The sequence below is a fragment of the Kryptolebias marmoratus genome, linkage group LG24 (genome assembly GCF_001649575.2).
Source record: "Kryptolebias marmoratus isolate JLee-2015 linkage group LG24, ASM164957v2, whole genome shotgun sequence".
Classification (NCBI taxonomy): domain Eukaryota; kingdom Metazoa; phylum Chordata; class Actinopteri; order Cyprinodontiformes; family Rivulidae; genus Kryptolebias; species Kryptolebias marmoratus.
In genome coordinates, this window is record NC_051453.1 from 15,127,207 (window position 1) to 15,149,920 (window position 22,714).

Consider the following 22,714-nt stretch of genomic DNA (forward strand, 5'->3'; position numbering starts at 1 on the left):
ATGCCTTCATATCTGAAAGCAGACAATAATATGCTGCATATTTTGAACATAAAATTACAATGCTGCCCTGCCTACTTTTTGACTTCCACCTTATCCACCATTGTATAAAACTACTAATTCTGTGTGCATACCTTATTTATACATCACTGAAAAAAAAGAAAAAAAGGGAACATTCAGCACCCACACTGTGGCAGCTGTATCTTCACAAGTGAAAAGATAAAGTTAAATATTTTTTTTCTTCCTCCAGTTATTGTTGCATTCTTTCATAAAGCATTCTGTGTTACCCATAATCAATCTTTAGATAACCAGTTTAAATCAGATATTTTGGCAAATTACAAGTGAAAAGCTGACAGCACTAACACCCTCTGCACTGCCTTAAAAATAAGTTCCCTGTATATCTTTCTAATAAACCTTTTTCTTATTGTATTTATTGAAGCACAAAAAATGTTTTTTGTGTTAAAGAAGGAAGAAGTGACAAGGGTAAAGGAGACGTGTGAGCAGGTTTGAAGCCATGTGCTCCTGGAGTCCAGGGCACTAATGGGATTTACAGCAGGATGTGCAAAGAGGAGCTCACTTTGTGGAACGGGGCCTTTACCGTTAGCTCGTCACTTTTATGAGGACCATGAGGCAGAGAAGACTGGCTGGTTTAGCCATTGGACACAACTTCAAAGAAAAAGTGAATCTGATATTGTTCATCAATCAAAGCACAAATTACGTATTCTTAAAAAAATGAAAAGTATGATATTAAAACCAACAGACAGAGAAAAACAGGTACCTGGAACAGACACAGTAGCTCAAACAAATGGGGTTTACATGAAATCGTGTATGGAAACCTATGTTTATGGTCTGGACAGATATGATGCACCCTGATTTTATCAATGCTGTTTATACTATGTGCTTAGAAATTTAGTTTGCTCTTTAACAAAAAGTACATCTTTTGCGTGTAAATGCCATGCTGTTATCTTTATAGACTTGCAGGATTTTTTTTTGTTCTCTTCTAAAGTATTCATTTTTTAAAGGGTGAATTTTCTGTGGTTGAATATCAAATTCCAACACTGTACTGCATGTGTGACTATTTTGAACATAATAATCTATTTTTTTTTATTTAATTTTTTTACATTTTTAAACAAAAATAATACCAGATACAGTGAAATGTGCACTGGTATGGCATGCTGTCTGAATATCTGAATATATATCTGAATGCAGACAAAAATATGCTGCATATTTATATTTATATATATTAAATAACAGTTATTTAAACAAAAATGTGTTCCTTTAAAAAAGGAATCTGCATCAGTGACTTGAAAACGTACAAGCACCATTAAAGCTAAACCAGACAATTTTCAGTGGTCTTTGCTGGAGGTGTAATTTATACAGCTAAAAAACTAATTTCAGTTTTTATCAAAAACTCATTTCTAAAAAGCTATGCAGTATTTTTTTTGATTCATGCAGTATTATCTGATTTGACGCTGTCATTTATTTTTGCACTCTTGAAGAGGCACGTACACATGTGGTTACGTGGATCATTACAGAAGCTGTGCTACTATATCTTACCATCAAAACCTGATAAGACTGTTTCTCTTTCCTAATGAGTGTTGAAGGTTCTGCATTCACAGCAGCTTGTAGCATGTTTGTGCTTTTTCTTAGTAAGATAAGGAATGTGGCAAACGATGATGCATGTTACTAAAAATGTTGTAACTTAATGCTTAATGAAAGCTCATGCTGAGCTTTATTTTGGTACAAAAGGTAATGCCAGACCGGTAAAAAATTCTCATCAAGGTCTGTGGTGAGACTCTCCGTTGTGTGTTTCATGTGTTATAATTCAAAACTTATTTTAAACCGATTTGTTGTTTTAGCAGATGGAAAAGTACAGATAGAGGGAACTGGCTGCTGAGGCCTGGCAAGTCAGCAAGAGGAGCGAATCGAAAACATTCTCAAGTGATTTCTGAAAATCAGTTTTTCTCCAAGTCAGGCATTGTCTATTTATTCTCATTTTATCCCAGACAAGTTCATTTCCAACACACCTCAACAGATAAAAGCATCCAGTAAACTAAAAGACAGTTCAACTCTAAATCCCAAAGAAAACGTGATGCTTTGATGTTTGAAAATCAGAAGTTTATTTATCCCTTATATATATTTAGGTCCATTTTTCTAGGTTTAAAAGTAGACAGAAATGATCTGTGTGGCTTAAATTACATCAAATTACATCAAAATGATTCTTTTGTAAGGAAGGATGCCTGATGTTTATCTAATATAAAAACTGCCAACATTATGACAAAAAATTCTGATGAAGAAACTTTCAAACTCATGAAGAGCTGAAAGCCCACACTGCACAATGGGAAATATCTATAACTGATGTTATTTTTTAAATGTGGCATTAAGTAATTTTTATCTTAATGCAAATGTTAAGTAAAGTTAAGACCATAAAAGTAAAAAAAATGAAAAGATTGCACAGGAAAAAATGCTTTTGATTACTGACGTAAAAGTTTCTCTTTTTCACAGGTAATGAATGAATGGCAGTACTGCTGCGAAGGAAACAGGAAAAATGCTTTTTGTATCACAGTGTTTATGCTTTTGTGCATATTTATATGCGCAGGCTTTGAAACACATTATGGGTTTATGCGTTTGAGGGAAACATTATACAGAAAAATTTAAGTCAGCTCACTTTCCAACTGCAGACGAGTGTTTCTCTGAAGCAAAGCTTGGCCTCTGATCTGAAAGTCACTCCTACCGCACTGACCAAAGCTTCAGGATATTGCATCTTGTGAGTTAGGCCTCCGTGATCTGATTCATCTTACTCCTGCTAGTTTGACAACTTGCTGTACTTGTCATGCATCACATAATTTTCACATAAACTGATAGTTTGATGGACCGCTGAGAGGTTGTCGTGCATTGTTTTCTCAAAGACAGAGACTCAGCTTTTTAAAAGGTAGATCAGGGACACGTCGATAAGTTCTTTTCTCGGCAGTTTTGTTCATATAACACAGCTGGCCGTTGTGTTTGTGGAAGTCACCCAGTCATAACATGAACCCAAACAATGAAACTGAAAAAAAAGAAAAAAAGAGAGAAAGCATTTGACTGAACCTTGACTGGTATAAATAATGTCAGCTCTATGGGTGTTTTTTTTTTTTCTGCTTAAACCATTCCAATTCAAAAAACATATGCTGTCTGTCCACTCAGGACATGGAATTCATATTTAGATGTATCACATTTAAAACAGTATAATAAGAAGACTGGAATTCCGTCAAAACAGGCCACATTTTTTGAAGGAAAGGTGATATCAGCTGCTGTGCTTCTGTGGATTAAAAAGCTCTTTACAGGCAATCAAAGTCACCCTGACAAAAGTGAGGAAATGTTACTAAGTGGTAATTACTAAGAAAATAAATTGTTTTCAGTTTGTCTCAGTCTTGTTACAAGTTCTTGAATATGTCATGCAGAGTTAAGGCAGTAAAGGTCTCATTCTTTATCTGCCAGTCAGCAACCTAAAAGGCAACTGAAGTCTTCCTGTTCTTAAAAAGTGAATGCACAGTTTTACTGATAACAGAAATATATCATGTTGTCATTGTCGACCAAAATGCTAGTATCTATTTTTTATCATATTTGGGGCGTTGCATAAAATAACTCTTGGTCACTTTTCATATCTGATAGCAAACCGGGGAAAAATGTCCAAAAGAGCTTGTGAACTTGTGACCCCTCAGTTTATTTGATTTAAAGGTTTATTTATTTGCACACCCTAACTGCGTTTTTGGAGATACAAGATCTCCGCCTGTAATTTGGGGACTTTTAAGTACCTAACACACTTATAAACACTTTATTTATTTATTTATTCATTCATTCATTCCAGACATGTGAAAACTATTATACAGAGCACATCAACATTAACACTAATATGAATCTGTATATCTATACATACATAAGCACATTTGAACATATAGAACCCCTTGTAAAATAAATAGATATCAGTAAATGCATCTGCTTTGACTGAATGCACACAGAATACAAATCTGTAAAATAAGTATATACCCAATGTGCACACACCTATCTATGTATACATACCCATATACATGCACACACATAAACCCCATTTAACATGTCTGAAAACTTGTAAAATATAAAAATACAAACTCAATGTCCTCAGGGCAACACAAATCTTGTACCATACAGTTATAAATGGCCTCAGTTTCTGTGTCTGGTGATTGCTAGATTTTTCTACTCTGTTTTTTTAAAGGCATGACTTTCAGATTATTTTAATCTGCTGTAGATAGTTTTTAAGGCCGGACATTTTTTTTCCTTTGTCCATGTGTCTATTTCTCTATTTTTTTTTAACACATTGTACAAAATCCTGTTATGGTCAAGTACAGGAGTGAACAGAAAATGAGTTTAAAAAATAAGCCAAAGTACAAAGAAAAACATTGTAAGACCTTCAAAAGATTTCAAAAAAGTCTGGCTGATTGGAAGAAAACTTTTGCATAGTATTGTATGTATATAATGTTGCAATTTTTATTGCTCATAATAAGTGTGAGAGTTTCAGAAAATGAGATAAACATATGTTACCCTAAGGAGCAAAAAGCTCAGGCAGACTTCTGAATTGTGTAGCAGCTGGTTTTCAATTTTTGAGATGTGGGTATGTCAGCATGCCCCAGATATTTTTATGAGGCCATCTGTGCAGGCAAAAAGGTACAGGAAGTGCATCTAACAAACAGAAGGTGCTTCCCCACTGCTGGTTTCCATAACACTATAGGTTCTCTTTGATTTGAGTGTCTTTTTTTTTGCACTCTCATGATACAGCAGAGGCTGACAGGTCTGCTTATGACTCTCTTATACAACCTCACATATGTGAGTATACACAGAAGCACCTCTTCAAAGTTCAGTGTCTCCTCATCAGTCTGTCTGTCTGAGCACACAGATCGAGTGTTTTGACCACAGAAAGCACCTCTGAAATAAGAGTGTCATTGAACACTGTGGAAACAAAAACAGGCTGCTGAAAAGGTGCTGTATTGGTTTACACTGTGGTTCAAAAGAGGTTTTTAAGTAGGCAATGTAAGACCAATACATCAGCCTTTTTCACAGAGGGCAAATAAAGGGTCAGATGTAATTAATAGGGGAAGTAAGATGATATTTGGACAATATTTCTACCCTTAGGTAAAACTGAGAAATGATTAATGTGCCAGATGTGGAAGTTACGACTGAATTGGTTGGACAATGTCACATTGGGTCTTTATATGCACTGTAATGCCTAATGACTTCAAGATCTGTATTTTTCTGATGACACATGAACATATTTTCTTTTTCCTTCATCTTGCTTGTATATACAATTACTGACACACAAAAAAACGTAGGCACCCAAAAAGAATGATCTAACTTGGGCAAATTTTAGTACACATGCAGACCATTGGTGGGTATGTTAAATAATTTGATTGGCAAGGAGGTGGTATAAAAAGGAAACACCAGAAAGAATAAGTAGCAGCATGACTAATGGAGCAATAGTATTATCAGACAGTTCCTGGGGTGTCTCACAGTCTGTCAAACAAACCAGTGAGTGGAGGTCACAAGACACAGAGGATGCCACATAGACATGTTAAACAGCATTACCACCTCTTGGCAAAATTTCACAGGGGTTGCATAAGGTTGACTGGTTATTTTGTTTAAAAACCTGGGGTGTACAGATGTCAAAGTGGTTCAATATTGAAAACAAAAAGTAAGTGAGGGAACCTATACAAGTCTTGAGGGTTCCAGTCACTCAGGACAGGTCACACCAATGAAGAATTGTCATATTATGCATCAAACATTACAAAACCTTGTCATGTGGTCACAGGTATCTTATGGTTTACAACACCCTTTCTTATCCCACACTTCTCAAGGAGTGGAATAAGTCGGTCTTCCCATGTGTAGGCTGTCATCAACAACAGAGCAGAAACTTCTTTTGGAGTGGTGCTGTAACTAGGAAGCATAGTGAGATGACAAATGAATCTTGCTTCTGCATTACCACGGATGGCCACTGTGAGTACATGTGGCAGTGCTGAGAGGATCAATCTTGACAATATTGTGGAGACTCGTACCAGCATTACTCCTGGCACCATGGTGTTGGGGGCATAGAGTATAATTTCAGGGCACCTCTCACAGTGATTCTGGAGACCCTAATGGCACAGTGTCATGCGTCTGCATATCATACCCTTCCTGAGACAGCACCCTGGTACATTTGCTCAACAAGACAACACTCATCCACACACAGCACATGGTCTATGGACTGTGTGGCCAGCCAGGTCCCCTGATCTTACCCGAGTCAAACACATGACAGCTTGGACTTCAACTCCAACCCAGTGCTAATTTTCTGAACATCAAATAAAGGTTACAACTGTAAACCAACTTGCCACATGCGAGGATACGACTGTATGACTCAGTTCTGAACCAGGGAACCACCTGTTTCCAAGCCCAAGGGGTGCCACACTCTACTGAAAATGGACCAGCAGTGTACCTGTGCTACCAACGTTGTTATTGGCTTAATCTTATAGTAATAATAATAATTGCAACATAGTCATATGACCTTTCAACTTGCAATTTCACTTCATTTCCACCATTTTGTGTGCAGGTTTAGAAATAAACAGAGAGACAGGTAGTCTTGTTCTTTAATAGTCTTGATTCTTCCCATCTTCTCTGCTATATGGGGATGCAGGAAAAAGGTTTAATTTTTCTCTTTTTCTCCCACAATACCTGTATTTGATTTATGTCTATGAGTGTGACTTTGTTTTTCACGTCCCCATTTAGTGGTGGGGACATAATCTCATTTCATCATTCATAGTTTTGGGACAGATCTCCTTCCGTGTGCCAAAAATAAGATCTTATAATGTATGTATGAAGACTGGATTTAAGAATTAGTAAGATCAAGGGTAATGGTTAGGGTTACAGTAATGGATAGGTTGGGGTTGTGGTTACAGTATGTCTAGAAGCCTGTCTGTATAAAAAAAGAGAGAGTTAGCATATTTATTTACTGGTACAGTATTATGCCTAATGTGTTACTATCATTTTATCTCTTTCTGTTGTAAAATTTTAAATCTGGCCAAATTCTTGAACTCCTTCCTGAAGTAAATTCTTCCTTTCATTTTGCAATGCAAAAGATTTTATAAAGATATTTAGGTATACCTTTTATCATCTGTTTGTACAAAGTAGGAATGCGTGCACCATGGACGGTATGAATTGGGGCCAAGTTTCTTATTGCCATATTCCCCGGAGTTTAATTTTATACAGGAAGTCTTTGCCAGATCGATCCAACCAGATGGGAAACAACATTGGTATTCTGAGCATTTGGCAGTCAGTAGGGAAAAGAAGAGACAGGTATTTGGAGATAGTCGGATACACAGAGCGGACCAACAGGATGAGAGTGAGAACAATACAGAAAGTATCTTTAGTCTGGTCTGGCTTGAGGTGGAGGAAGAATCAGACAGTCTGTCTTTGCCATTAAAGAGATTTTTAAATGGAGAAAACAGATGAGCACTTCTTATCTGATGGTTTGTGACAGCTGTGATCAATATGTAATTGTGCTGAATAAAAAAAACTTTATTTGAAGGGAGAAAATTTGTTAGAAACCACAAAAAGAGAGAAAGACATGCAAAAAGTCTCACCATGTATAATTATCCATTCAGCCATCATTTTTTCTGCTTTTTTGTGGTCCTGTCACTGAGGCAACAGTTTCAGGAAAGAAACCCAGACATCCCTCTTCTCAGCAACACTGTCCAGCTCCTCCTGGGGATCCCAAGGTGTTCCTAGGCCATAGAGGATACATAATCCCTCCAACAAGTTCTGGGTCTTTGTTGGACGTTTCTCTGTGGGATGTGCCCAGAAAACCTCCAGAAGGCATCCTAATCAGATGCTTGGAGCCCTCAGCTCTTTTTCATGTTGAGGAGCAGTGGCTCTACCTCGAGTTCCAGATGACAGAGCTCCTCACCCTATCTCTAAGGCTGAGCCTGGACAGTCTACAGAGGAAACTCATTTCAGCCGCTTGTATTTGGGATTTCATTATTTCAGTCATAACTATAGTTCATGACCAATCAATCCCCTTTGATTCTGGCTCTGCTCAAATTAGCCATTAGCTAATCAATCTGGTCAAACTTACTGTCTATGTTTTCTAATTTTAGTTTATTCAAAGAGCTATCTGCAACAAGTAAGATATTAGTTGTTAATAATCTTGACACAGAACCACACTTTAAATGATCTAAGCAAATGCTTTCAAATCCTGCCATGGCCAAAATGGTAGAAAGAAGCAAAAGATACATACAATGATGTGTTGCTCTGATGGGGAGATAAAAGTACAAATGTATATCATTTTATCCCCGTGACCTCTTAGACAGAGAAGAATATTTTGTCTTGTATAGAGTTTCAGAGGCTTTAAAGTATGAACAATCACTTGTTTGCCACAGTGATTCATGTCTGAAATGTCCTGCTCTCAGCAGCACTCACCATATGATAATCTTTTCAAGGTCTAAGAGATCTCAGTTTTCAGGCCACTCATGATCTGGCTTAACGCTGTAAAAAAATGCAGCTAAGGTTGAGGCTGAAACCAATAGATATTGTGCCAGATTTCAAGAAACCATAAATTTAGTATTTTGGTGGTCTTCTTAGAATATATAACAATTATCTGAGATGATCACACAGGTGTACATTTACAATACCGCATAATATTTACTGTCCCTCCTGCAAAACGTTTTTCATGAAAGCTACCACCAAAAAAAAGGTAAAAATGTTGATTTAATAACTAACGTTGCCTGCAAAAGTGCTTAGCAGCATGAGCAGGATGGCCAGTGGAAAAGATGAAAATGCTGTCAAATTTTACCATTGGTGAAGAAATGAAAAGGCTGGAATTAGTCTTCAAAAACTATGCATACCTGCAATTTCAGACAACTGGGGTAATTGCAAAATCAGCAAACTACACAAGAATCCCTTTTAATCTGGAATAAAAGACATGGTGAAGTCTTTTCTTTTTTTCTAATTCATTCATTCTTTACCTTTATAAAGTCTTGAAAGTGTAAAGTGAAAAAATGTAGAGCAGATGACGATTAATGAAGCCACACTGAAAATAAATGAGTCACTGCAGGCCTACATGTGAGAGAGAGACAATTCAAAGATGCAACATGTAACAATTTTTTTTATTTCCTTTCCTGGCACCACACCGTCTTAGACCTGCAGCTCCAATAATCTATGATTTGATCTGAGATTCTGGTACAAAAGAAACTAGTTTAGAAAACTCTGAAGAAGCTGAGATTGCTATCAGAAACAGCTTCCTCTGCTCGAGTTGTATAGCAGCTGACTGTTGACCCTTATTACTAATTTCCTCTTAGTTTCTAAAAGTTTGAAACTGAACCTCTCAATCTGAGACTGAACAAGCACTTAGCACCTTATAAAGTTCTTCAGAATTCCAGAAGGTCAGACAGATAAACACTAAGGATTTCTAGAGTTTATTCATCAGGGTAGATCCCCAACTTACAGCTTTATAATTAGAAGTAAAACATGCTAAAGTTTACAGATCATAAACTGCACTCCTGACTAACATTTTAATGCTAAGATCAATGTTTACTCAATCATTTTATTTTATTTTATTTTATTTTATTTTATTTTATTTTATTTTATTTTATTTTATTTTATTTTATTTTATTTTATTTTATTTATTTTTTACAGGTACTCATCTAAGGTTGGAGAAGAAAAATAAAGTTGTCTTTTGGCTTCTGATTGCAAAATTAGGAAGCCTAAAGAATTGTGGACCCACATCTAGTTCCTACTAAGCTAAGTGAATCCTTTCCACATGTTTTCTGTTAGTTATCTGTTTGCCTTACAGTAAGAACGTCTCTTAAGAAATATAGTCCCAAAACCTGTGCAACTGAATTCCCTGTTCACACAGGCCTTTCTGCAGGGAGTTTGCATGCTCTCCATGTACATGCCTGGGTTTCATCTGGGTACTATGGTTTCTTCCCACAGTCCAGAAACGTGCAGGTTAGGTCACTGGAGATTCTAAATTGCCCTTTAGTGTGTGTGGATGGATGCCTGTCTTGTGTGTTTCTTGTGTGTTTCTGTATGTTGGCCCTGAGATGAAATGGTGACCTGTCTGGAGTGTTTACCCCACTTATTGTCTGTTGACTGCTGACCCCCACCGCCCACCCCCTGCCCCCTACACACACACAATTCCCTGATCAAAATTTGGTAAAGAAACTGAGTTGCCATGAAATGTGGCACGTCAAACAAATACTGTCCAAATGACTGTGTTTGAAACAGAGGCAGTTAGTCTCCCTCTCAATAAGAATTCATTCCTCTCTGAGACAAACGTTTTGCATGCCGTAGCAGCATCACTACTGCAAGATGTGGAGATAGACTCCACAGGAAGTGGATTAGTAATCAGTGCATTGCGAACAGAAAGCATGCTTCATGTTTCTTTGAAAAGTTGCAAGTGGAAAAATCAACACAACATGGTTTTACACACAAAGCTGGCCACCAAATAGTATGAAAACCCATATAAGTAGGACACAAATGGCTTTTTTTTTTCTTCAGTTAATAAAATTATGAAAGAAACAAGTTTGCAAAGAAGTTACTGGATGTCAAATGACTTACACACACGTTTTTGCAAAGAGACCCAGTATTCTCCTGCAAAATAATGGGGCCAGCTGCATTTTGCACGAGTGACTAAAACCAAAGCCAAGATAAAAAGCTTGGTGCCATTTATAAAAAGCATGTTCACTTGGTAGAATATCACAAGAACAAATTCTGTAGTTTTAAAATTTTCCATTTGAATCAGTAAAAAAAGGGCAACCTCCGCAATGTGCTACATGTTGCCAAGGCTATTTCTTATTATTTAATTTAATAAAGTTAACTTTATAAAATGAAAGATAAAATGGTGTTTATACAGTTTATAGGTTGCAGCTGTAGTAATTTGCTCAGCTAGTAAGCCTAGATGTGTGCAATTCTCAACCATTTGTGCAGCATAGTGTTGCAGTGGTTAGTGTTGGCCCCTCACAGGGAGCAGGTCACAAGTTTGTCTCCTGCATGGGACTTTTCTAGGTGGAGTTTACATGTTCTCCTTGTGATTTTACCCAGGTACTCCGGTTTCCTCCCACAGACCAAAAACATGCATGTTATGTCAATTGATAACTCTATATTGTCACTACATGTGAGTGAGTAATAATTACATAAACATAATAGGATTTAAACTCTGTGTATCCAGGTTAAACTCCTGTTACCACCCAAATATCGGATGATTTTTTTTTCAATATATGTTTGGTTAGTTCAAAACTACTTGGTCAGGATAATAAAAGGTTTTCATTCAAAATATAACTTCATAAATTGATGTTTTAACAAGTCGTAAGTAAGCCATAAGTGCACATTAATTTGGACCATTTGGATTCTTTGTGAGCTTTTGATATGAATAAAACTGAAATAGTGAAGGAAAAAAAAGAAAGTAAATTTAGGGTAAATGTTCGAAATTTTCAGTTGGTTTAGTTATAGCAGCGGAACAGAAATCTTATACAAAACCTTCCATTTGTGAAAACATTGCACGCGTCTCCCTGACGATGCCTTTTAAAACAGCCAACACACTGAATTTCACTTTACGTGACCTTTGTGTCCGAATGCTCACTTTCGCAGATGGATGAATACACCTTTACAAATGGATCCCTTCACCTTGTGGGCTCTCATAATAAGTGAGACAAACCGGGTGAGAGAGAATATTGACCAAATATTGTGATGTGGTTAGGAGCTGTGGCGCAAAACACATTTTATCTTTCCTTTCAGTGTCAGTCAAATTGCTCATTTATAGAGCTTAGTGTTCTTTTAAAAACTTCTTACCCTCACTGGGAATAGTTTATACTCACTAAGGCTGACAGGTATGTCCGGTTTAATGTTGTTTTAGTAAACTTTTATATGTCCGCCAGCTATTAAACTTCCCGCTCGGAATTAAATTGGGGAACCTGTTAGATCTATTGAGGCTGAAACATATTTGTGGCCAAGATTCACCACAAAAGGATTCCGCTGCAGTAACTAGGTAGCAGCACATGTCTAACAGTCTCAAAAGTATCTCTTATTATTATGTAGTCTTTTATAATCTGTCTGTGATAAAAACTTTTTTGTTTACTTTGTAAGAAGGCCACTGCCTCTGTTACTGAGCCTGTGACCTATCTTGTTCCAGATCATAATATTCCTTGATAAAACATCTCTCTTGTTATGGGACACATGCAGATCAGTAAAGTTTGAAGTATTCTTTGGAGGAAAACTTTAATCTGAGGCACAGCCAGTTCCGCTGAAGGCAACTGAATGGAGCATGCATAACATGGTTCTGTGGGAAGCTTTAAGTGCAAAATTTTTGCAGTGGTACAGTTCTTTTTCTCCCCCTCATGTGGTGTCTTTCATGCTCTATTTAGGTAACACATCTGAACTCTTCCTTTATTGTAAGTGCAAAAAAATTCCACTGACACTGACCATGTCTTTTACATTTAAAAGCAAGAAAAACTGCAGCTCAGATGGCAAACATCCAGATGGCTCCTGAGGCCATGACGGTTGGTCCAGTAAAGCCAAAAGTAAATGTGAAATGTGATGGCTTCTGTGTGCCTCTGGCCTGGGATTATTTTTAAATTAATGTGAAAGTGACTGGCGGTGTAGATGCCGAAAATAAGGGTTGGGAGATTACAGGTCCATAGGGGGGAACACTGTGTTCTGCATAGAGGAGAGTCCGCCTGCTGTGGTTTTATAGGTGTTATGAATGTTTTTATAACAGTGTCATACATCGGTGAGTGTGTGTTGCCTGCCTTTCTTTGCTGTTCGTCTCCGTAGAGTTGTGGGAAGATCTATGAGCACATTTATGTCTCAGTGAAAGCACTTTACGCTTTAGATGTATTAGTTTTCCTTTTCTTTCTTCCTTTTTAATAGACTCATGGGTGTTTTTACCGTTCTTTTTTTTCCTATGCTTTCAGTAGGATAAAAGTTCCATTTGGCTCTATAAATTTGCATGACGTTGCATTAAAAAATACTCTTTGAGCTATTTACTTAGATACTCTAATAACAAGAGTTATTTTAGATAAATAATAGTAACAAGAAAAATGTAATAACGGTAGTGTTTTTATTAATACCCACTTATATTTTCAATGCTTTTTGTTTGCCACACTTTCCAACCATTCCTGCAGTTAGTTTCCTTGTTGGGTTACAGTTTGTGTGGTAGTCAACCTTATTTGTAATATATCTTATTTGTATTCAATGTTTTATGTCTCTTCTGGAGTTTACCCTTTTTCTTGCTTGTCCCATGTCTTGTTTGTTTCATTCGCTGACATCATGTCGAACAACATGCACTAAAAGTGTACATGCTGAAGACTTTTTTTCTGTCAGTTTATCTACAACTTGGGGAGCCCAAAAGCCTGACTGTCACAGTTCAGAAGTACCAGAAGGTCAGAGGTCTAGGCAAAACTAAGTTTAATAATTAAATAAATAAATAAACCTAAAAAACTGCTTTTGATTTTGCATAGACATTTATAGATAAATTCATCATCTTTTTTTAACTATCTAAGGGTTTGGCATAATCTTATAGCTTAAAGTCAGGACTAAAATTCACTTTAAGTGACACAGACTTTAACATTTAATAGCCTTGCTTAATTGAAGGTGTCTGGCAATACTGTCTTGTGGATATATTTCAGTTTCAGACATGTTACATTGGTAAAAACCTGCTACTCTTCCAGGTTCTTGTCATTCCCATAATGATAAACAGGTGGGAAATCATGTAATTGCCCACGTCTGTGTTTGTTTATCTTTCTATCTGTTAGCAAACTATCTTAGGAATCACTAGACAGTTTTTAATGTAATGGTTATTTGATGTAAATCTACAGTTGATAACTTTTAGAGTCATTTGGAGTCAAAATGGCCACCACAGGTAATCAACCTTAAGGAACACAAAACAGGGTATACCTCAATCATTTTTACAAATACTGAGCTAAAAATTGGTGTGGTAGTAGCTGAGTGTTATCCCCAACACATACCCTGAGCACTAACAGATCACATGGGATCTTTGTTTAAAACTTCGGTATGCAAATTGGTGGGCGATATGCATTCCTTCAAGAAATGCTAGTTTAATTAATAAAGTAATGCCTACTGTAGACATGTACGGTGCCTATTTCACTGCAAAGCATTAACCTTGCTCTGACTTACAAAAGGCAATAAAAAATGTCTCATTTGAAGTGTACTTCTGATTTTCTTTTCTTCCAAATCGGCATACTTTGTCAGCACAATCTAATAAAAACAGCATGACGATTTAAGATGATGATCATAAAGGAACGTCATGACAACTGCATGTCTGCGTTTTCAGATGGTAAAGCCTTCACACTTTTCAGACGTTACCTCCCCTAGTAGTCCATCTGCTAAGCTGTGAACCCTGAAGAACAAGATGTATTGTGTCTGGATATAATCAGAAATGAGGACACAGTGGAAGGAATGCAGCGTGGTCTGATCCCTCCTGCAGACATGTGTGCCATGGAGGTGAAGGTGAGTGGGGGGAGTAGACTTTACAGAGACTGACTCAGTGGCTCCTGGGTACAGTTAAACATGTCTTTCCTGGATGGAGAAAAACATTCTAAAATTTCAGATGTTTTCAGATTAAAAAAGGTCCCGTTTAGTGAATGGTGGTTGTTTTTTTAATTCTTTAATATATGGCTCAGAAAGTACAACATATCCTGTGAGACTACTTTCTTTAAAGAAGACGTATTCACATGTTAAATGTTAGCCCTAACTAAAGCAAACCTTATATATAAAAAAGATATTAACACGAAGACAAATTGCAGAATGAAGTATATTGAGTTGATTGTATTGATTGTATGACGGGCAGGAAGGAGATGAGTCCAGATGACATGAGTTTTTTAAGTCCAACTTTAAAAAAGATCTAACAAAAACAAACATTCAGTATGTACAAATCAGAGTTTGTTGTTTCTTTTATAGTTTGATCTACAGAAGTACTTATAAAGTTAAAGGTAGGATCTTTGACCTGCTGTCCTACAGTTTCCATAATTCAGACCAAAACTTGGTGACTAATCTTGACCCTCACACTTTCTTCTTCACTCAGACAGCTTTGTGTTTAAAAGAAGCCAAATGAAGCCTTCAGTCTGCACTGACAGCTGTTTAATACTGTGGATCCTTAACTGTGTGAGCCACCTTGTGTCATTAGATATGATTGCTGCTCTGCACGGTCATATAACAACCAAGGAATGAGACTATTTTGCAGATGCAGGTGGTGCAATTTCCAACTCAGCATCCTGTGGCAACCATAAATACTTCTTAACAAATCAAAGACTTGTGTCATGAATACCATTAGGAACAAGACGGTGATCATATTTAAACATCATCATGTTTTTTTATGAGTTCTGCAGTAGAAAATGTAGGGTTGACTCCATGCCATTCCTTTTGAGTCAGATCTCCTGCTTGAAAAATAATCCAGTGCTGTGCCTTTTTTATGATTTAAGTTGGTTCTTAATTGATATTATTAGGTTTGGTTTAGAGTCCTACAGACTGTGAGCTGATGTCAGCCTCAGTCCTAAGAACAGAAATCTGAATATTTGAATAGTTCCAAAACTAAATTTATTTTTCTCTTTTGAAACAGACTCAAATAAAATTGTTACTATGAAATACAATAGGTGCTGTAAGTATTATATATATATATATATATATATATATTTTTTTTTTTTTTTTTTTTTTTTTTGTAATTTCAGAAAGTAGCACAGCTGTGCAGTATTAGAGGTGTCAGCAACAGCCTTTCTGTGTTGAGTTTGCTTCTTCACTCCGTGCACGCGTGGGCATTCTCCACATACTCCGATTTTCTCCCACAGTCCAAAAACATGCTTGTTGGGTAAATTCAAAACTGACCCTAGGTGTGAGTGTGTGTGTGTGTGCTTGTTAATCTCAAGTGCCTCTGCATACGTTTTGTGATGTTGACTGCAGTGAAAAAAATAAATTAGCTTTTTTTCCACACCAATCCTGCATATGTGTAATTTCTGATTTTGGGGGGTTTTGTTTGCCATTTTCTATTTTATGCACAGATTTGAGAACTGCATGAGATCCTCACCAAATGTGCAGCAGGTAATCAAAAGGGGCTGAAATGTCTCATGAAGAATGGGACGAAGTTTGATGAAAGGCAGTTTGTTGAGTTTTTAAAAGCAGACTTTGGAACTTGGCAAGAGGAGTCGGTTGTCATTTTAGTGTCCAGTCCACCACATGTCAATAGTGAGTCTGTATTTGTAATAGCAGTGACATCATGACACTATTTATGCTGAACAGTTAAGAAGTCCTCCAAAACAATTTATCGTGTTATAATATGAATCTATGGATCATTTGGACCTCCTGTCTGTGTGCGACAACAAGAAGCCCTTGAATGACAAGCTTTAACAGAACTAGAAGCTCGGCAAGCAGAGGCTGATGTTTTGAGCTTGGCCTAAGCATTTGCTTATGTAATGAAAACCGCACTGGCTGAAGATCTGCTCCTCCAGATGAGTTAGGAGACTTTTGAGAGCCGTTGCTGGGTTGTAGACAAGATGATATTAAAAATGATGGATACGTTTTGGCTTTATTTTCAGTCTAATATCTCATCTAAGCCAGATTTTCTCCACACCATATTTCGTCGAACGCAAAAAGCTCCACTGTCCAGTGGTCAGAGTACTGGAATGAGAAGTCAAAGAAATTTATGGACAGTGCAAAGCCCATACCATCATTCTGGCTACTTCTTTACTGTCTGCAGATTTGTTTATGAATTCCCTCCAGGCTGCTGAATCAAACTTTCCACAATGGATCATTTTCATTTGTGTAATTATTATACTTTTTTCTTTTTCTTTCCAGAAACTGAAATCACTCGGAGCTTGTTTCATTTGACATGTGCACCACATGTTCGGCAACAAAACATCCAAAGGAATGGTGTTAGTAAGTCTATGCTACCTATAAGCAACACATTTACACAGCTTGTTGGATAACTCCTCTTTGACCCATTTCATAAACTTTGAACTCTACCTCTTAATAAGTAATACTTGGAAGTGGCGCTGAAAATAAACACCTCTGGTAATTTTCCAGTCTGGGAGGTTGCATGACTCAGTTCTACCTGTAATCAACACAGTAAAATATTTCCAGCTGTGTTTCTCTTATGGCTATTTGGGTATTTCCACAGAAATGCTACCATGATGTGCTTTTAAACAATGTCTGCAGTTAAACTACAAGCCGCTCTGACTGGTGTTCAATACTACTTACTTGTTAGAGCTTGTAATGTCAATTAGGAGAACAGAAATCCCCAGAAGATCATCAGAGTATCACTATTTTAAATGCTATAATGTTCACAGCTACAACTCTGTCTGCCCAAGACACAACATCATAAAGAGTTTGCTCATTTAGTTCAGATTTCTTTACTTTGGCTTTCTCATTTCTGCTCATTTGCTTTTTCCTTGATCCAACTTGTGACAAGTTGCAGAAGCATTCTTTTTTCTCATCTGTAATACATCCCCACAGCATTGTAGCTCTCCTCTGCGCTCAGGCTGCGTCGTTACATGACTCAGTTTCTAAAGAACAGAACAGACTGCCTCTGTTTTAGATTGTTCCAGTCTAGACACTGACTTGCATTACCAAGAGACTAAGCCTCCAGCTGCATTATTTCTGGCCCGACAAAGCAATGGAGATAATTGATTAGACCAAGAAACGCAGATTGTCATTTATGCGGAATATTTTCATCTTGCAAATGGTCTGTTGGACAAAACTAAATGTATCAAAAAGCTCAACATGGCAGCCAGTGGGGCAGTGATTAGTGATGTTGCCTCACAGCAAGAAGGTTGCAGATTTGAAACTCAGCACGGTCTCCTCCTGCATGTGTTGATTTTACTCTGGAAAGTTCGATTTCCTTATACAGTCCCAAAACCATGTATGTTAGGTTAATTAGAGAATTTAAATTGCCTTAAGGTGTGAATAACTGTTTGTCCCAGTCCAGGGTGTACTCCACCACTCGCTTGTTGATTGATGAAGATTGGCACCAGCTCTACGCAACCCTGAACAGGAATAAGTGGGCAACGATCATGGATGAATGGACAAAGCTCAACCTAACTGTAACTTTAAAGGTCAGCTTTCAACATTCGTGATAACACTGGGGGATTAATTCATGCAGGCTAACACAGAAGATTAAAATGAGAACAGAGTAGCAATTTTTAGTTTAAAAGTCGTCAAAACAACATGAGTTTTGATGTTTTTAAGGCATGTTTGCCTATTACCTACTTGGGATCTGTGTCTTACATATTTTCAGATGTTTGTATGGGATGGATGAAGGACATTATAAAGTCTAAACCTAGACTGAGATCTCTGAGGGTCTATAGGAGGGCTTGGTGCAGACCTAATGTTGAAATAGCATGTACTACTCAATGGGAGGTGTTTTTGTTTATACTATATATATATTATTCAATACAATACAGTTAACAAAAATGCGATTTTGCTGCAGTTAAACACATTTAGCTGTTTGGATAAGGTTTGCCAAAGTGAGACACGATCATAATTAAAATAAAAAGCAAGAATGGCAACAAAAAAAACTGTGCTAATTAAAAAGAAAAAACTGTGAGAAATCAGCCAAATACCTGTCTGCAACACAAGGAAGCACGTAGACCGTCTGCCACGAAAGAACAATAACAGTCTTTGTAGCTCCTAGCTGACAAATAATTTTGATCTATTTATACATGACTTAAACACTTGAGTTCCAGTTTCACCACAGAACCTGGGAATGTATTCAAACATGTTCTCACTGAGCTCAACAGGCCACCAAGACAGCATGCAGACTGTTGGGTTGCTTTGTTTGAATGGAACTAAAGGTTAATGTCAGAGACTGACCCTAATCAAAGGTCTGTCTGAGTCTGTTCAAAATGAGACAAATACATTCATAAAGGAAATATTATACAGTACCTCATCAGTAATGTATTCATGCTAACGATGCAAATATGTAATGTTTTTACTAAGTCTGTGAATTATATGTATGCTGTCAGTTTATTATAAGTGACAATCATCCATGATGATGATGATGATGATGCTGTGTGAGGGGGGGGTCCTGCTTTGTTTCCGGACAGACAGCAGCTTGGATCCAGCCGGATGAAAGTGGCAATGTTCGGGCCTGGTGGTTAATATGGAGCATTTCCGCAGCGCGAACACACAAGCCCACTTCCACTCGTGGGACCAACGAGGGCTGTAGCGGCGCAGATTCCCAAACCGCATCAAGTCGCCGTCATTTATGGCTGCTGGCTCGGGAGACGAAGCAGGGGACGCGGGGGGCGCGTCGTGGAGACTCATCGGCCCAGCCTCGGAGCTGTCCGAGAAGCGCTGCCGCCTCATGTACTCGCCGCTCGGCCACGACGCGGACGTCTGTCTCTTTTACGTCAAGGGCGAGTTTTTCGCTATGGACGCCCGCTGTGCGCACTCCGGTAAAATCTGATTTCGTACCTCAGCTGTCAGACACAGTGATTGGTCAGTAACGCGTCGGTAAACATCCGAGTTTCAATGTGCAACGATGATTATCTTTGGCAAAAAAAGGAGAAAACAAAGTAATTCTGCCCCCTGCTGTTTGGATTTCAAAAATTGAACCATTACATTTGCCTGGTCTGTATTTATCAAGTGGTGGCCCGCGGACCTATTCCGACCTACTGGGGTTCAATTTATGGCCTGCTTAGGGAGGCGTGTGCAGACTCAATAACCCCCCCCCCCCCTCCTAAAATGTTGACCATTTTAGAAGTTTTCTCTTTGAAAGAAAAATGTTTTCCATGATCAGATCGACATGAGAGTCCATGTCAATCGGATCCGAGTTCACATAAATTATCGAAACAGACAAAACCAATTCGGATCATTTTTAATAAATCGTGTTCTTTTTTTTTTTCAACTGCGTTACACCTCTGTCAAAAAATGAATATGATCATTAGAAATGAATGTTTTATACATAATGTGTATACAGTGGAGTTTCGCAAATGGACATGATTCCTTTTCCACACCCTCAGATGCATTTGTTTCCGAGCGGACACACACACACACACAATTTTCTGTTAATCTGTATTGTATTGTACTTTGTCTCCAGAATTAAAGAATGTGTTTTTTTTTAGTCAAATGCCTAAAACTTTGCAAGAATGTCAACATAATAATTAAGGTTAAATCAAATACAATATAAAGACAGATTATATCAATTGTAGCACAATATTATACTAAACCAAATATTTAGGCCTAAGTCATTTATTTATTTATTTGTTTGTTTGTTTTAGCAGATTCATTGAGTCTGCTAAGGAACAATTCTTTCCCCTGACTGAATTTTGTTGGCGATCCCTGCTGTAGGTAACTGTGCTGATAAGACACTGAGATTAACTGTTTCCTGTTTCCTGTGTGGAACCCCCCCCCCCTAGGTGGTCCTCTGTGTGAGGGGGACATCGAGGAGGCTGATGGAGTCCTGCAGGTCTTCTGTCCCTGGCATGACTATAACTTTGACCTCAGGACTGGGAAGTCTGGGACGACATTAGAGGTCAGAGATGAGGTAGACCTACAGTATGAGCTTGTTGCTTTGTTATGTTGTCACGGAACATAAGTCAATTAAAACAGTTTAACTGTTCTCATAGTGTGTCCTCTGCTTATACGCTATAAAACAGACATTTGACAATGAGTGTTACTAATTCCACTTTTGAATTAGAAAGAAAGCAGGCATAAAATGATGCATTTTAGAAATTTTAATGTGTTTTAGTCATAGCTGATTTACACAAGAGTTGCTTGGAGGAACTAAGATGACAACACAAAATTTAAAATATTTTTCAGACATCTGTGAGATTCAGGAAGATCTGTCAGATACAATATCTATTTCTGTCTGTGTTGTTTTGTTTAGATAAACAAAACAATAGATAAGTGATTTTATTTTCACAGGAAGGTGCATTTGATGCACAAGATGTACCTCCATGTGAGTTTTTGTTTTGCCCAGTTGCTCAGCAGCTTGTATTTCTTCCAGCGCTTGCATTCTTTCATCTTGTGATTTCATTTTACCAGCAACAAGTTTATGAAGTAAAGCTGGAGGACGGCAACGTATATGTGAAGCACGCAGGTCATCTCTCGTTAAAGCCTTTCCCAGCAGATCAGAAAACCTGAATAACCTCAAGCGCAGCTGCATCGTCCTATATCTAAGACTTTTTCCACAAACCCAAGCCGTCTGAAAACATTCCTGAGCCTTATCTCTCTTGTTTCTACTTTGACCACCATGAGCTCAGGACTGTGCTGAGAAGATTGTGTGTAAAGGACATGACATCATGAAATTGTTTTTCTTGTTGGCATTCCAGCTAGAAGTTCAACAGAAGCACCGAACATAGAGGAGGGAGCTCTCTGATGATCCCGACTAAACACTGGATTGCAGCTCATGTGTAATAAAGAGAGAAATGTTTTGGCTGAATAAATATGATTATCCCATTAATTTTATATATATTTTTAAAAGATTTTCTTGTACAAAGAATTTTATTACTTAGGAATGTGTTACAAAATAAAACAGTTTGAACAGTCAACTTTTTCTACAATACATTATTTTCTCAAATCTACCGACAACACAAGATCTGAAAATTATTCATGTCTGTTTTTATGCCCTTCACTCGTCCATCTGTTACACTTGTATGCAAGTTATTATCGCAATAGTGATGGTATTGTTTTTGGCTGTGTGGTCTTACATGTCTGTTAGCAAAATATTCCATGACTAACCGGATAAATTTATATGAAACTTGCAGAAAGTATTTCTTCAAGGAATTCTAGGGCTATATTTTTTTTATGCATTTCTGGAAAGGGTTCTAATAAATGTATTAAATTAAATTTTCCCCATTCTCTATTTAGAATAGCTACAAATGCAACAAATAATAAAGCCTTACTGATTTGTAGTCAGAACAAGTTTTTTGGTTTGTACAATAATTACAAAACAAAGCATTAATATGCAAATAAATCTGAAGATTAAGATTCAATTTTTACACAATATTTTCTCAATAATGTATAAACATCATGTCCAGGTCTGAAAAATGAAGCCAATCAGTAATTTCTCTAACCTGCAGGCCTTCTTATGTCCAGGAGGGGGCAATACAACATGTTTGTCTGTATAGGAGTTAATATAAAATTTTATTTATTTTTCACTCAATTTGCAATTGCATAAACATCAATAAAGTATCCATTATGGTCATCATCATTTCACTGACATGTTTAAGGTCAAATATTGTCTCTTATCTGGTCCTAAGCAGTCAAAGCTGTCTGGCACTAGCATCCTGAACCCTCCATAATGGGGTTTCTTTCATTACTGGTCTAAAACTGTCAGACACACCTTTTGAGTTTTGTTGCCTTAAATAGGTACAAACACCCATTATAGTGAAGCCAAATATTGTATTTTGATCGTTTTTAACAAATAACTCAAGAAAGAAAATAGCACTGCAGTCACACTTGGTAGCAACTTTAGTGCTGAGACTTTTCCATTCGCTGTGTTCTGCACTTGCTGGATTTTTGTCCACAACTGATACAGTAAGGTTGGATGAAGATTCATGGCCTGACATGAACCACTGACTCGTAAAAAAAGTATTTTTCCAGTTATTTGAGTGTGCACACCAATGTAAATGTGTGCTCTTTATTTCTTAGCTGTCTGAGCCGTCATTTACCATAGATCCTCTTTTATTAGTCCCTTTGTCTGATGTCTGTACCGAGCTCAGTCCTGGAGGTG

At 37.4% G+C, this 22,714-nt stretch overlaps 1 protein-coding gene across 8 annotated transcripts; it reads left to right on the forward strand.

Annotated features, from left to right (window-relative positions):
• The first annotated feature begins 19,041 nt into the window (after window positions 1-19,041).
• On the forward strand, window positions 19,042-21,530 carry si:ch211-212d10.2 (uncharacterized protein LOC557710 homolog). Of its 8 annotated transcripts, none has more exons than XM_037974007.1 (4): window positions 19,042-19,433; window positions 20,397-20,524; window positions 20,905-20,938; window positions 21,025-21,530. In XM_037974007.1, the coding sequence occupies exons 1-4, from the start codon at window positions 19,244-19,246 to the stop codon at window positions 21,036-21,038; spliced, it is 366 nt and encodes a 121-aa protein (XP_037829935.1). In that variant the 5' UTR covers window positions 19,042-19,243; the 3' UTR covers window positions 21,039-21,530. The 8 variants fall into 8 exon arrangements, 7 of the variants coding, with proteins under 7 accessions (XP_037829935.1, XP_037829936.1, XP_037829933.1 ...); XM_037974008.1 differs by having other exon boundaries at window positions 20,397-20,512; XM_037974005.1 differs by having other exon boundaries at window positions 20,905-21,530.
• The last annotated feature ends 1,184 nt before the right edge of the window (window positions 21,531-22,714 follow it).

Bases quoted from the DNA above. Each gene is read 5' to 3' on its own strand.
- si:ch211-212d10.2 (XM_037974005.1), top strand. From the start codon at position 19,244: ATGGCTGCTGGCTCGGGAGACGAAGCAGGGGACGCGGGGGGCGCGTCG. The intron at 19,434-20,396 runs GTAAAATCTGAT...CCCCCCCCCTAG, and splicing joins CGCCCGCTGTGCGCACTCCG to GTGGTCCTCTGTGTGAGGGG. The intron at 20,525-20,904 runs GTAGACCTACAG...TTATTTTCACAG, and splicing joins CATTAGAGGTCAGAGATGAG to GAAGGTGCATTTGATGCACA.